Source organism: Condylura cristata, unplaced genomic scaffold (assembly GCF_000260355.1).
Source record: "Condylura cristata isolate star-nosed mole 26May11 unplaced genomic scaffold, ConCri1.0 scaffold00029, whole genome shotgun sequence".
NCBI classification, from domain to species: Eukaryota; Metazoa; Chordata; class Mammalia; order Eulipotyphla; family Talpidae; genus Condylura; species Condylura cristata.
Window position 1 is genome coordinate 17,566,767 of NW_004567130.1, and position 12,062 is coordinate 17,578,828.

A 12,062-nucleotide genomic window follows, 5' to 3' on the forward strand; every position below is an offset into this window, starting at 1 on the left:
TACAACTGAGATGGAAAAAGGCACAAAATGATATAAAAATAAACTATTATATTAAAAAAAATTATTGAAATACCAGGGTGTGATGGGAAACGATCACTAATGGGGACAAGATTTCTTAAATTGAGGATAAATTAAAATATTCTAAAATTAGATTGGTGGTGATCTTCGCATTACTGAAGCCACTGAAATGCATCCTTCAAAATGGGTGGACTGTGCTGTCTCACTGCGTCCCCTGAGGGAGAGGGCAGGTGGAGGGTGGCCCAAGGCCTTCTGGAAACTTGCCAGGCACCATCATGCACTCCGAGGATGGCAGTTACTGGCGCTGAGGGTGCAGCTCCCACACCAGGTGCTTTTCTCAGGGACTTGGCAGTGAACAGGGGACATCAGCCTCACGGCCCACCTGCGGCTCATCACCACTTCCAGCAGAGGGAGACAGAACAGGCCAGTGATGGCCAAAAAGTAATCAGGACAGTTTCAAGTAGAAATGTGTGGGGAAGATCAGGTCAGGAAGCTTGAAGGACACATTCTTAGGGGGCATCTTACGGGAAAACATTCCTGGAAAAGGGAACAGTCCTGATACAGGAGAGCCTGACTGTTGGAAGGAGCTAGAGGAGGTCAATGAAGGTGAGCTGAAGGTATGGCCGGAGATAATGGGATGGTCCTTGCCTGGCCCCAAAATTACTTTGTAAAACCTCACGGGTGCTCTTTTCCCCCACTGGCCATACTCTGGTAGCTGGCTCAGAGAAGCCACTCCAGCTCCAAGGAATCACTCATTTGGCATTAATACTGATCATCTCCTGGCCCTCCCTGGTGGCGCAGTGGGTTAAAGCACAGCACAGAGAGGCTTAAGCCACTTCCACATGAATTCGATCCCGCCTGCCCCGGAGGTGACCACATGGCGCAGCAGACCTCTCCAGACCCGCCCGCTGCTCCCCTCAGCAGTGTACTTCGTTGATCTGCCTGTTCTGCTCCCCACTCTGTCTCTGGTGAATCCTCTCACCCTCCGCATCTCTGGCCTGTACCCCAGTTCTGTACGAATAGGTGAATAAATGAATAAATCTTTAAAAAAATATATTGATCATCTCCAACATTTGTTAATCACTTAACCTGTGAGCACTTTCTATTACAGAACTCAAGTGATCCCCATTATCTATCCACATTTTCAAGTGGGGAAACTGAGGCTGAGTGGACAGGCTAACTTGCCCAGGTGACATGCAGCAGGCTGTGGGCGCTGCCCTCAGAGGCCACCAGGGGGCTCATCACACGGCTCCCCACATCCACATTTGCCCTTTGCCTCCCTTGGGAAGAAGATACAGAACACTGCCTGAGAGAGATGAGGGCTGTGCCCCATTCCCACCCCCATTCCCTGGGGCTGCCAGGCCAAATCGATGTCATCATTCTGTGCCTCAGTGTACTCACCTCTAGACCTGACCTTGGAGGGCTGCCAGGAAGATTAAATTAGAGCCTTGCCTGGTACCTCAAACTTAGTACACTTAGTAAAGTACCCGCTCAGCACCAACACTTCTGAGCACACTGTGATGGTCAGGCCAGCTGTCCAGTGCCCCTGACCAATCAGAAGCAAGGACAATTACCATCCTCATTAGCTAGACTGCAGGGCAATTGCTAAACGCACAGAGCTGGGAACATAGACAGCCTCAGCTTCAAATGCCAGCTCCACCATTTGCTGAAACTGTGACCTTGGGAAAGTGACTTCACCCTGAGCCCCAGTTAGAGGGGTAATAACCACTGGCACCTCATGCACACATGGAGGATGGTGTGCAGGGGCAGGGAGCCTCTCCCTGTTCCTGATGCCACCTCCTTGGAGCCCTCAGCTTGCCCAGGAGCCTCAGCTAAAGGGACCGATCTCATGTCCTGGCCTGTTCCATCTACCCTGGTCTCCCTCAAGGAGCTCCCCCCATCAGAAATTGTATTTGAGGTCCCCACCATCCAAGGAAGCTAGCCAGGGAGAGAGCTCCCAGGTCAGCTCAGGTAAGCCCCTGTCAGCACTAGGGGGTCCCATATGGGAGCAGAGTTACAGGGTGGGTGCATGACATTTATCCGCCCTTTGTGTCCTGTTACCCCCACCCGTGTTCCCTGGTGTGACTAGGTAGGACCAGTCCCCCCAGATAAAGGTATCTCATGCCCCTTGGATCTGCATTTCCTGACTTAATCTTCACACCAAGCTAAGAGAATCACAAAATCCCTAACCAGGTAGGTTTTAAAGATGGGGAACCTGGGGAGAGATGACTTCCCCAGGGTCAAACTCAAGTTTGGTTGGAGCTGGTTCCAAGACCTAGTTCTTTTTCAAAGATGTATTTATTTATGCATACAGAACTGGGGTACAGGCCAGAAGTGCAGGGACAGTGAGAGGATTCACCAGAGACAGCGTGGGGAGCAGAACAGACTGATCGAGGAAGCTGAGGGGAGCAACAGACGGGTCAGGAGAGGTCTGCTGCACTATGTGGATCACCTGGGGGTGGGGGGATCGAACTTGCAGAAATGGCCACAGCTTGGCTTAGCTTCACGGTGCAGCGCTCAACCCGCTACGCCATCAGGGAGGGCCCCTAATTCTTACCCACAGTAACCAGAGAGCCCCAAATGGGAAGCACTCTAGTGTGCTGACCCTCACTGAATTTGCTCGAACAATTTGGCAATGGCGACAGTGGCAAAGACCCCATAGGAACGTAGCGGAAGAAGGTGAGCAAAAGAAAGTGCGAGGCGGTGGGTTTCAGGAGACTCACCGTGTGGCATTGCTGGTGGCAGCATGACTCGCTCAGGCCCAGTAAGGGAGGAATCTGCCAGAGTCTGTGGACATGGGAAACACACAGGCCATGCGTGTACCTTCTGCTTTGGGGCTCTGTCCCACAGAATGAAGTCACCTTTGCTGGGGGACGGGCCATGGTGACTACACCCCAGGGGTAACCCTAGGTTGTTGAAAACACTAACGAGATCAGTAAAATCCATTTTTGAATTTTTTTAACGAAAAAGTAAACTTCCTAATCAAATAGAAAAACAGAAAGAGAGCACCTGTGTCAGGCTGTCCGCTGGTTACTGGCTGCTGTGGGGTGAGGAGCACCCCATCTCCCTGGGCGGGGGATTAGTAGGTCGTGCCACCGCTTGCCCAGGACTGGTATGAGCAAGAGGGAATTGGCGCTGGCTGCAATAGGCCTCAGGGCCCTGAAGGAAACTTCCCAGTCTCTGGTTGGTGCCTCTGTCGCTAAGACTGAAAGATCTGATTCTCCACCTTTCCTCTTTTAAGTTCCCCTCACATTACCACTTCTGCTCACGCTTTGCCCAGGTACTCACATGCTCCCCAGAGCTGCCCCATGACCTGAACAGGGGCACTGAGTACTGGGGGACGGGGAAGTTCCAGCCTGACCTTCCAGGAAGAAGAGGTGGGCCTTCAGGGCAGAAGGGATTCTCCGGTTGCAAATCACATCCCTGCGCTTCCCAGTAATTACCTGAGGACTGGTCATTTCATCTCCCTCAGTTTCCCTCCTCTGTGAAATAAAGCCCTTATCCCACAGGTTTACTAAATGAGATAAGCCTTCCTTCCACTCAAGTCTTGGACAAGTAGCGTTTTTTTCTTTTTATTGTTTTTTTAAATTTTTTTTTAATTTTTTTTAATTATTATTTTAAGATTCATCTATTTGTGCATAGTAGAATTGGGGTACAGACCAGAGGAGGGAGATGAGAGGAGCAGAACAGTAGATTGACTGAAATACACTGCTGAGGGGAGCGGTGGGGAGACAGGAGAGGTCTGCTGTGCCCTGTGGGTCAGCTCCTTGGCTGGGGATCAAAGTCAGGACATAGGGGTGACAAGGTGAGAGACTTAACCCGTAAGCCAGCAGGGAGACCCGGGTTTGAGATGCTGAGGACAGGACCCTGTGTGATGCCATAATCACCTGTAGACCCAATGGGGCTAAGGGGGTCCTTTCTCCTCCTACCCCCAACATATAGCTCCCTCTTGTGCTCATCAAACAACCTCAATATGCAAGTTGGGCATATTTAGTGGAGGAAAACCTGGTGGCAGATTATATCCCCCAAACATAGTCATGACCAAGTCTTTTCTCCACTGAAAATCTGTTTCTGCTCCTTCATCTGGGTGGACTTGTGACTATGTTGGAAGTCATATCACATGACACACTATCACTTCCACAGCTAAGACGCAAAAGGAAATCAGACTTCTGCCTGGCTCTGGAGAACCCCTGCACTGGTAACCTCTCTTGAATCCTAACTCTGCCAGGGGCGCTCTCTGACTGCTCAATGCTGACTTGCTCTGAAGAAGCCCAGAGACCATGTGGAGGATCACATGGAGTGGGCCTGAGACTCCACGAAGGAAGAGATATTTCCAGGAAAGCCCCTGGTCATCCCAGCTCAGCCACCAACAACTGCCACCACCAAGCAACCTGCTTTAGAACCACGCAGCTGAGCCCTTCCCGAATCCATTTTTTGTTTTTCTCTCAGAGCATTTGTTACAATGTTCTCTGCCAAAATTTCATTTCAGTTTAAAATGTAAGTCCATCTTCACATTTCTCTGCTGAGGCTCCTAATTAGAATTCTCCACCCACAGACACCCTGACAGATCAAAAGATGTGTTCAGTTAGGTCTCTAAGTTTGGGGATGGTTGTTTTGCAGCAACTAGACAACTAATACGAGTATTAACTCTATCTCTCCAAGGAAAGGATTCAACATTTTCACCTCCTATGAAATTATTTTTAATTGATAACACTAGTTTATTTCCCTTCCAAAAGGTCAGTTGCAACCACACGAACCTGACCTCGAGATTCTGTTGTCTTCATAATAACAAAAAACTTAAGGGCTGGGGCGAAGGGACCTCAGACCAGGTCAGAGGTGGGTCTGTCTTAAGGTGACTAGGAAGCAGGAGGTCTAGGAGCAGGGAAGCAGGAAGCAGCGAGGGAGGAGATGGACCCTCTGCTGGTCGCTCCTCCACCCCAGGGGAGGACTGGCAGGAAGACTGGAACTTCCCAGGGGGGCTGGGAAGCTGCGAAGAGGGGACCTTATAGGTCAGGACGAAAAGATCCCTTACTCCCCCATCTTTAGTTATTTACCATTTTCTTCATTTAGAAGTGATGCTACTAGAAGGAAATACTTGCTCCTACTAGGAGGCATTTCAGGAAGGACAACTGGAATAGCCTGGTGAGCCTGAGCCTTCCCCACCTGGTGTCTGCTCAAAGACCCTCCATCAGCAGGTGGATGGCCATCACTTCTCCCCTCCCTGGAAATAACCCTCCCCCCCCCATCACCACTAGTTTCACCCTCTCCATCCTCCTGCTGCCTTTCCCCAACCTGTTTCATCTCTGCTTTGCTTTAGCAAAGAAAACCGAACCTACGAGCTGGGGGATGAGAGGAGAATGTCTAGTGAGGCAGACCCCAGGGACTTCCCCAGGAGCCTATGCCTTTAAGGAAAGGGGCGGGGCGTGCTCTGGGGGCGTGCTCTGGGGGCGTGCTCTGGGGGCGGGGCCTGTAGGGGGCGGGGCCAACCCGGGTGTACCCCGGCCAAACCCTGGCCAAGTCCCGGACGCTGGCACTAGCTGAGCGCCTAGGCCCGCGGCGTCCGGGGCTAAAGGCCGGCGGCGTGGGCACAGTGGCGAGGCGAGGCCCCTCCGGGTCGAGATTCGGAATTTGCGGGCCGGAGGCCCCGCCCGAGGTAAGGGGAGTCTTTCCGCCCTCTAGGGCGTCCCGGGCGAACCCGGCACCCCGAGTTCAACTTCTCAATCAACATCGGGATTGGGAAACCAAGGACATTGGCGTCCCGGGTCGCACACCTAGAAAGTGCTGCCGCAAATGTGATTTCAGCCCCACAGTTCCTGTCCCTGCCCCTTGCTATCAGGTTTGCAGATCTCGCAGTTGCCGGGCCGGGGGAGGAGAGCGGGAAGGGGGGGGCGTTGGTGGGGGGGCGCTCAGCGCTGGATCCCTTGTGCGCTTGGGACTTGCGTGTGTTGCGTGTGTCGTGACTGATAGAGAGGAGACTGGCGTCGATCCTCGAGTTGGTGATACCGGGGACGCGAGCATTTATTGAGCACTTTTTGTTTGCTCTCACGGATCAGCCTCCTCCGGTTTACATGAAGCCGCAGCGGCTCAGCGAGCAGAAGCGACCTCCCCAGGGCGCGCGGCTCTAGTGGTGACTGAGTCTGACTTGGAAACCAGCAGAAGAGGGAAAAACCTGTCAACAGGTGAGTCTAGAGCGCTGGGACAGGGCCTCTGCTCCTCCTTCCTGCTTCGCTTCCTCCCCGACAGCCTTCCCCCCTCCCCCGAGGATATTGAGAAATGACCATGCAAAGAATGACCAAAAAAATAACGTTGTTTCTGGACTTTTTAATGGCAAAAATTAAGCGTGCTTCTCTGGACATCATAATATGTGGAAGAGCTGAAAGAAGAAAACTACTTGGTCAAGGACTTTTTCTTTCCAGTTTTTCTTTGGGAGAAAAATGAAGCCAGTTTAGCCTGGTGTAGAGGGGAAAGGCAGGCCCTCCACAGCCACATGTGGGTTGCAACTCTGCTGTGAAGTGGAGCTTTGAGCAACTCTTCCCGCTGAGCTTCCATTGCCCCCTCAGGGGAGCTGCTGGCTTTGTGGTCTCCATGACCCAGGGCCCTGGGCAAGTTCAGAACTCAGCTCCTCTGTAAAAGCCGGGGTGGCAATAATCTGAGGACCATAAGGAGATGAGAAACAGCGCAGTGGCCAGGAGAGAGGAAACAGACCTGACTGGGTGCTCCAGGTGGCCCCCTGTAAAGTGGGGCTCGTCATAGTACCGCCTCCTTGCTGCAGGAGGTCATCTGGGTTAAGTGCTTGGGCCCTTGTAAGGACAGAACAACAGCATTGTTGAGTAGTTTCCAGCTGGTGGCCCACAAGGATGTATTCTTTGCTTTGAGGGCTAATTCAGTTCCCACTAGTGCCCGTATTTGTCTCACCCAGCTGACCCCTGGAGACAAGAATCTCTGGATCAGGGCCTCGCTGGTGGTGCAAGGGATTAAGTCTCAACACTGCTAATATATCGCCAGCCACTGCAACATGAGTTCCATCCCCGGCCAGGGAGGTGACCCACATGGTACAGAAGTCCTCTCCTGACCCGCCCACTACTCCCCTCACCAGTGTGTTTCAGTCAGTCTGCCTGTTCTGCTCCCCACTCTGTCTCTGGTGAATCCTCTCAGCCCTCCACACCGCTGTCCTACACCCCAGTCTTGTATGCAGTAAAAAAAAAAAAAAGGAAGAATCTCTGGATCAGTCTACCTCTTAGTCTCCATAGTCTGGTCTGACTGAGATTGGGTGGGAGGGTCCTACGTTTCCATGGCGACACGAGCGTCTCAGAAAAAGGGCCTGGCTGATCTGCAGACCCAACTAGTAGGCTCATGGCGGGTCCCTGCACCAAGCCCCCTTCGGAATGTGGGTTTGTGTGTTCCCGTTCCTCTAGTGGGGGAAGAAGGAGTTTTCATTCCTCTCTGCAGGGCCATGGCACTGTCCTTCCTTCCCTCCATCCTGCAGGTCCCTCAGCTGCCAGCCTGCCAGACATCTGGAACGAAGCAGAGCATCAGCGGACGCCGAGCCTGAGGCTGGGCTGTGGAGGGCTCATGGCTGGCAGAGGGCTGAATCTGCACCCAGGGCTGAGTCTGCTGTGTGTGCTGCTCATGGCGGAGACAGGGTCTGGGGCCAGGGGCCCCGCCGCAGCGGTCCACAGTCATCCACAGTTTGCAGCCTCAGATGTGAGCCAGATCCCGATGGCAGAGGTGAGCGTCCAGGCAGGAAACTGACATCAGGTGGGCGTGTATTTAGCCAATCAGCCAATATTTATGGAGCATCTACTGCCCGCCAGGCTCTGAGCTGGACTCTAGGCACAATAGAGACAAAAATCCCTGCCTCTTGGAGCCATCAGTCTCCTGGCAGGCCAGAGACATTTAACATGTAAAGTTCAGGTGGTGGGATGCCCAGCCTCCTGCAAACCTTAGGATCAGGGGGCGACAGCGTGAGAGGGGAGGTGTAAACTGTTCAGCTTAGGTGGTGACAGTACTCCCTTCCATAAGGGAGTAAACTTCGACTTAGCCCTGAGTAGATCAAGAAAGCCGCTTGTACAGACATCTGGGGGAAGAGATTTCCAGGCCTGTCGCAGGCAGGAAGATGTTTAGTGTCTGTCTCCAGCAGTGAGGAGACTGGAACAGGGCGCGTGAGATTGAGGTTAAGTGACGAGGACAGAGAGCCGTGGCCAGAGTCTGAAAAAGGCCTTATAGGTTGAGGCTTGGAGGTGAGGTTTGCTTTATGACAGTGGGACGACTGGCTTTAGCAGAGATATGTCGCAACCTCATTTATTTCTTCTGGCTTCTCTGGGGAGAATGGACTGAGTGGGGTGAGGGTGGGAGCAGGGAGATCAGTGGGGCGCTCCTGCAGCTGTCCGGGTTAGTGAAGGTGGTTGTGAGAGATAGGAAAGAAGTGGTGGGGTTTGGGATAGTTGTTGGGGGCCCAAGCAATGGAATCTACTGAGGGATTCAATGAAGGGGCCTGGTGGGCGAAAGGGAGGAGTCTAGGGCGCCTCCAGATCTCTGGCCTCATGAGCCGGGGGGCTGCTGGTGCTGCGGACTTGGCCACTATGCAGAGGGAGAAGCCATGCTGCAGCGGAGGGGACAGGCCAGACAGCTGCCTCCCCAGGCAGGGAGGCTGCGGGCCTTCGAGAAGGCTGCCGGGACCTTACAATGGTGCCAGAGTATGAAAAAGGCCTTGTAGGTCAAGGCTCAGAGGTGAGGTTTGTTTTATGATAGAGGGACTCCCTCTCGGTGGGTCAGGAGTAGAAGACAGGAGGCAAAGGGCTGCCCAGGAAGCCTCTCTAGATGTGGCCTGGAGTGGTGGCCTTGGATTTCCCTCTGGGGGTGAATGGACTGAAGGGGAGAGCCCGGGGTGTTCAGCGGCCACACCTATTTTCAGGGGCTCCACGGAGACTAGGTTACTGCATCCACACATCCAGTTTACAGAGTAGAAAGTGGTGTGTGGGTTCTGTGGCTATAAAACGGACTCTGCCTTGGGGGCAGGACAAGTGGAGTTGTCTTGACTCATGCCAGGTAATCTGAGTGACTGAGTGCTCGAGCTGCCACTGTGCCAAACTCACGGGCCCTGGCCCGGCCGGAGGGTTCCTGAGGTGGGTGTGATTGAGGTTTCCGCAGGGACGGCGGCTGGGCGGGCGGTGACCCGAGCTGGTGTGAGCTTAGGTAATGCCCTGTGCATGCCCTTCCGTTAGTGCAGCACCTCCTAGACAGGCTCAGGAAGCTTCTGGAATTCCCCGCGGACTCTGGCCTGCAGCTTGGGAAAGCCCACCTACTCCCTGCCTAGAACCTTTTGTAGTTACTCAGTCGACAGCTCAGTCGCTCCGAGTTGTGCTTTTAGGACCAGCTAGTAACCCCACGCCACGTTCTCGGGGGCGTCCACAGGGCACGGCCGCATTTCCTTCCTTTTTCAAGCTGAATTATGGTTCCCGGTGAGGATGTGCCTGTATCCCTGCATCCGTCCTGCTTGGGCTCCTGCTGGCCTCCAGGCCTCCTGGCTCCCGTCAAATGAACCTTGGTGGGCAGGATCTCTTTGCTGTCCTGCTTTCATTTCTTCCTGGTAGAGCCCAGAAGCAGATTTATTGGGTCATACAATCATTCAGGCCAAAAAAAAAAAAAAAAAAAAAAACCTCCAGGGGTGACCTCATACTCTTTTCTGAACCGTCTACACTATTTTGTATCCCCGCAACAGGACATGAGGACGCGCCGATTTCTCCACGCCTTTGCCAGCGGGAGACAGGGCACAAGAGAGGGGTCCGGCAGCCCAGAGGTAATGTCCTCGTTTCGGCTTTTGGTTTGTTTGATGTATGTTTAAAGTGGCCATCCTAATAGGTATGAGGTGGTATTGACAAAGCTCTTGCACAAAAAGTTGGGGGAGGCCCTGCCCCGGCAGACACAGGACCAGGCAGAGGGCTGATACCCATCGATCAGGGCCAGCGTGGCTCCCTGTTGCTCAGCAATGGCAAACACTCCAGGGGGAATAGCTGGCAGTTCAAAGTAGAGATCCAAATGGCCTCAACATGTAGAAAGAGCACTTAGCTTCACAGGGAACCAGGTACTTGTCATTTAACAAGGAGGTTCCGTCCTGTGGCCTGAGCAGGCTCCTGGCAGGAAATCATGCAGGCTGGTCCCGGCCGCTCCCCACTGCTGCGAGTGTGAGCAGAGCACTGGGAGCCGTATCTGGGGGAAATCCATCCCCGTTTAGCCCCTTTCCCATCTCAGGAGACTCAGTCAGGGCCCTGTCTATGCCCTTTGGCTCAACCATTGTGATGGCTCTATTGCTGTCTTTTTCTAGAACTATCCATAAGCTTGGTAGGAAGTGCTGGGGAATTAGTCTGGTCCCACTGAAAGCTGGCATATATATGCCCCAGCCCCGAAGCCCAAGGTGTGTCTCAGCAAAGCCTTCACTGGCAGCTTGCCCCTCCTGAGTGCACTGTGTCCTTGTCTCTGCTTCAGGAGGAACTAGGGCTAAGATTTGCTCTGACTCAGTACTTTCACTTCTAGAATTCTCTCTGACAAAATATTCTCATGTGTGATCACACAGTCACATGCAAGGGTATTCACTCTTGGTAATACTGAAAAATTGGACCCGCCCCAATGCCCACCAGTAGGGAAGCTGCCACCATCATATGTGAAATACTAGATGGCCGTTAAAAAGACCACAGTGAGATGGGGCGGTTATGGTCCACTGGGGATCTCAGACTGCCTGGCTTCCGCCCCGCTCGACCTAGAACTTTTTCCATGGTCCTTGTCTTCTCATCATATGTATGAGGACCTTCTTGTCAGAGAGTTGTACAGAAGATACATTTCCATCTCCTAGCACAATGCCTGCTCTATGGAAAGCACTCACACTACCTGGATTTTTTATCATCCTCTTCACTGTTACGTGTTTCAATACATGAACAGACGACTTGTATGTGAGATGGTAAAAGCAAATCATAGAAATGAGATTAAGAGTGGACCCATTTCTGCAAAACAAAGCAAACCGTATCGTAAGACTTATAGTCATGCATCGCGTAATGATGCTTCGGGTAAGGATGGACGGCTTCCTATATATAGCCTAGAAGTGTAGTACGCTATACTAGCTAGGCTGCGAAATCACGCTAGGGACATCTGCATGGTGACAAAATCACCTAATGATGCAGTTCTCAGAATATGTCCCTGTCTTTAAGCGATGCATGGCTAATAGATACAGACATCACTGAATTGAGAAATGTCTGTAAGGATATACTTCGAAGTGGTCGCGGTCGAACCTCCAGAGAACCAAAGTGAGATGATAGGGGGTAGAGATTAGAAGAGGGAAATTAGGAGTCTAAATATGTTTGGTTTTGGATTCATTTTTACTCTCAGCAAGCATATTTTGAATTTGTTGTATTAATTTCAAGCATGAGTTTGTTTTTAAAAATTAAAATGTGCAGTTGGCACCTAGAGGGTGTGAACTAAGCGACCAGGCAGAAGGAGGTGACCGCCAGGTCTCAGCTGGGCCTGGCCGGGGCCCCCGACCCCCTGCCTTCCTGCAGTGTGTTGCTGTGTGTGGCCTGAACGCCTCCGAGCGCTGTCACTTTGTGCGGACCACTCCCGACTGCCACAGCCAAGGGGGCTACCTGGACTACCTCGAAGGCATCTTCTGTCACTTCCCGCCCAGCCTCTTCCTTCTGGCCATCGCCCTCTACGTGAGGCTCCAGCCCAGGGAGCGGGTGGGGCGGGCTGGCCCGGGGTGGGGGGGAGTCACCCTCCCTCCGTCTCCGTCGCCCACCCAGGTCTTCTGGCTGCTTTACCTGTTCCTGATTCTGGGCGTCACTGCGGCGAAGTTGTGAGTTTGGCCTTGGAGAAAGGGAGGCTCAGAGTGTTGAATCTGGGTGACCCTGAGCTTGTGGGGAAACGGGGGGGGGGGCAGGGTTGCCACAGTGGAAGTACTCACCGCTCACCTCTTCTCTATAGCTTCTGCCCAAACTTGTCAGCCATCTCCACCACGCTCAAGCTCTCCCACAACGTAGCAGTATCCTTTGTCCCTG

The 12,062-nt window shown here is 52.9% G+C and overlaps 1 protein-coding gene across 1 annotated transcript in view; it reads left to right on the forward strand.

Moving 5' to 3' along the window:
* The first annotated feature begins 6,096 nt into the window (after positions 1-6,096).
* The window catches only part of SLC8B1 (solute carrier family 8 (sodium/lithium/calcium exchanger), member B1), a 21,630-nt gene continuing 15,664 nt past the window's right edge, over positions 6,097-12,062 (forward strand). The window contains exons 1-6 of the mRNA XM_012730815.1: positions 6,097-6,197; positions 7,505-7,746; positions 9,740-9,817; positions 11,568-11,720; positions 11,808-11,860; positions 11,989-12,045. Coding sequence (XP_012586269.1) covers positions 7,591-7,746; positions 9,740-9,817; positions 11,568-11,720; positions 11,808-11,860; positions 11,989-12,045 — 497 coding nt within the window. The 5' untranslated portion in view covers positions 6,097-6,197; positions 7,505-7,590. The remainder of the gene's footprint in view (positions 6,198-7,504; positions 7,747-9,739; positions 9,818-11,567; positions 11,721-11,807; positions 11,861-11,988; positions 12,046-12,062) is intronic.